This window comes from Triticum dicoccoides, chromosome 4A (genome assembly GCF_002162155.2).
Source record: "Triticum dicoccoides isolate Atlit2015 ecotype Zavitan chromosome 4A, WEW_v2.0, whole genome shotgun sequence".
NCBI lineage: Eukaryota > Viridiplantae > Streptophyta > Magnoliopsida > Poales > Poaceae > Triticum > Triticum dicoccoides.
Genome location: NC_041386.1, coordinates 508,766,647 through 508,769,799, shown reverse-complemented (window position 1 = coordinate 508,769,799; position 3,153 = coordinate 508,766,647). Strand labels below are relative to the sequence as shown.

The 3,153-nt window shown below is 51.2% G+C and overlaps 1 protein-coding gene across 1 annotated transcript; it reads right to left on the bottom strand.

Moving 5' to 3' along the window:
• Nucleotides 1-1,478: 1,478 nt before the first annotated feature.
• LOC119289026 (putative pentatricopeptide repeat-containing protein At1g10330) lies at nt 1,479-3,070 on the bottom strand. The gene has a single exon (XM_037568465.1). It carries the CDS (start codon nt 3,019-3,021, stop codon nt 1,600-1,602), a length of 1,422 nt encoding a protein of 473 aa, XP_037424362.1. The 5' UTR covers nt 3,022-3,070; the 3' UTR covers nt 1,479-1,599.
• Between the last annotated feature and the right edge of the window lie 83 nt (nt 3,071-3,153).

Genomic DNA, 3,153 nt, shown 5'->3' with positions numbered 1-3,153 from the left:
AATAGATAGATATTGTGCCAGTGTACAACCTATGTGATCAGCGATTCTTAATTTTGCCTTCCCCTATGCCCTTTTGTATTCAGAAGACAAATTGACAACAGTTTCTTGGAAATTTAAAACGACATCTTTTTGCTGTTTTGTACTTAAAAAAACCAATTCAGAATGATTCTATCAAATCTACAACGGTGAATGGAATTTACAATAGTGTGCCTAGATAAGAAGAAGTCGATTTGGTCCCATGAAGATGCTAGACATACATGTATTTATTGATTGATCCATGTCAAAGAGAGCTTAAACAAGTCAGAGGTTCGCGGATATTTGACAGGCTTCTTAATTAGCAAAGCTGTTTGGCCGGTCGTGGAGATTATAGGTACAGATCCTATACATAATTAAGCAGCCAGCAGACAACAATGTACCAGATTAGTAAACACCTCAACCGAACCTACAGCAAAAATCAAACGATGGTACATCCTATAAAACAAAACACCCACGAAAGTGATGAACACCACACCGAGACACTAACCCACACCAACAAACCCATCGACAGAAATTTGGCTTCGTTTTGATCAATCAAATGGAGCCGGGGCGGGAGCCCTTTTCTTCTAAAAAAACAAACCCATCGACAGCACCACATCCAGGCAGCCACAAAGCCCTTAATCCAAACCCCAATGGACCGCACCAACAGCAACACGTGATGATACACAGGAAGCATCCACCACTGCCCCTACCATGTAATCCATGGGGTGAAAGAAAAAATCGGGGAGGACACCCTCCGCAGCCGAAACAAGCCTGTGAAATATCAATCGGCACCGACAAAGGCACAAAGAAAGAAAGAAATAATAGCGAAGAAGGGAGCAAATACACGCATCAATCCATGGGGAAACACCCGCAGCAGCCGAAACAAAACTAACCCCAACGCGGCCGAATCGAAGAGCGACGACAACCGCGCCGGCCACCCTATCATAGCAGCTATCCGCAGGGAGCGGCGAGAACCTCCGCCGCCAATCACCCAGTGATCCCACCCTTGTCTTCCAGCCGCTCGTACAACCCTGCCGAAACTACAGCTGCCAACCACTTCACCCCCTCTCTGAATGAAGAATCCCCTTTGGCCAGACTCACAAGGGCCAGCAGAAAGAAGACACGACCACAAGCCAAACCACCATGAAACGAACACGCGACGCTGAACGTCGGTTCAACCGGGAGACACCCCACGCCCTCCCTGACACCCGTGTCCCACACACGCATCTCCCCCTTACAACCGGGACCAGCCAGCGAAAAAAATACACATAGCGTCCCAGGCCTCCAATTCCCGGGAGCTTAGAGTTTTTAGGGATTTTCCATTCACTCAAACCTCTTGCAATATAGGTTTTGAGTGGACATGCCACTACAATTCTGTGATTTTCCTAATACTGCCTTTTTGCAATCTTGCAAATCAAAGGTAACCCGCCCGATTCAGTGAATAAAAGTCTGATTCTTCATTACGTCAAATATTTGTTATAAGCTTGAACAAGATGTGGGTTAGTATTTTCCTAAGGGTACAAGTCATGAGAAACAAACGGTAGTCCCAGAAGAGCAATATTTGCAACAAACAAACTCTAGTCAAGTAATGGCAGAGCTGTCAAACACAACACTACTTTGTCCTGCTGTCTTCTTGATCCCGGCGTCATGCATCACCTCACCCATTCTCGTCGCAGCACACCAATTCCCATTTTCTAGATAAATATTCCTGATAGTCACATACCGGTCGGATTGCTGAGGACCAAGAGCCACTAGATTTCGCCCAATCTCAGCAACAAGCTCCACATTTCCATGGAGCTTGCAAGCACCAAGAAGCGCGCCCCACACAGAAGCATCAGGCAAAAAGGGCATCCGCTCTATCCTCTCAATGGCCTCCATGAAACGGCCAGCACGGCCTAACAGGTCCACAACACATCCATAATGGGCCATCATCGGAGTCACCTTGTATTCAGTCACCATCGTCTCGAACCAGTATAACCCAATCTCCACCAATCCTGCTCGAGCACAACCTGTCAGTAGAGCAAGAAATGTAATCTGATTTGGCAAGAACCCTCCAACTATCATCATGTTGAGCTTAACCAGTGCTTCAGTCTCTTTCCCATGATTAGCCAGTGCAGACAGCAGCGCATTCCACGTACAGACCTCCTTCTCAGATACAGCATGAAAAGCTCTCCTACAACAGTCAAGCTTCCCATACTTCCCATACATGTCGATCAACGCCGTGCCCAAGAACGCTGTGAGGTCAACCTCATGGCGAACGACATAAGCGTGAACAGCCGTCCCGACCACAAGCCCCTCAGCACCATCCAAGTTTGCACAAGCCGAGAGCACGCTGACCAACGTGGCCTCACCGAGCAGTCCCCTGTTGTCCACCAAAAATCCCCTGAAGATCTCGACAGCATCCCAGTGGCACCCATTCCTCGATAACCCAGAGATGAGCGTCGTCCATGATACCACATCCCTCACCACCATCCGCTCAAAGAACACTCTAGCCGCAGCCACGTCCCCAGCGAGACACAGCACATCAAGCATGGCGTTAGAGGAGGCGAGATCCGGGCTGGCCATTTCGTCAAACACCTTAGAAGCGTCATGCGCGAGACGGCCAGCTCGGCCATAGGAGCTGACGAGCGAGCATGCAACGAAGCGGTCGGCCGTAAGCCCGCGGCGGAGGCACTGCGCGTGGAGGGCCCTGGTGGCTGGTCCGGAGGCGGAGGCGGACCTGAGGAGGGAAGGGAACGTGTGGCCGTTGGGGCGCGCGCCGGCGGCGAGCATGGTCGAGAAGAGGCGGAGGGGGCCGCATAGCGGGGTAACGGTGGAAGCGGGGAGGCGGAGGTGGGCATGGATGAGGCAGTTGTAGGGGAAGGTGGCGGCAGCGTGGGAGGTGGAGAGCGCGCCGGAGGTGAGGAGGAGGGCATGGACCTGGAGGAGGCGGCGAGGGGCGGAGAAGTGATCTTGGAGGAGGCGTTCGAGGACGGCGAAGGAGTACGGGGAGCCCGTCCACATATGCTAGCCGGAAGCCGGCGAGAGGAGGCCGGCGGCGTAGGAAGGGAAAGCCGGCGGTAAAAATCAAATCAAATCAAAGATGCATCCGTTTGGGATTTGGAGGCCAAAATCACTGTTTTCACCCTTTTTTAA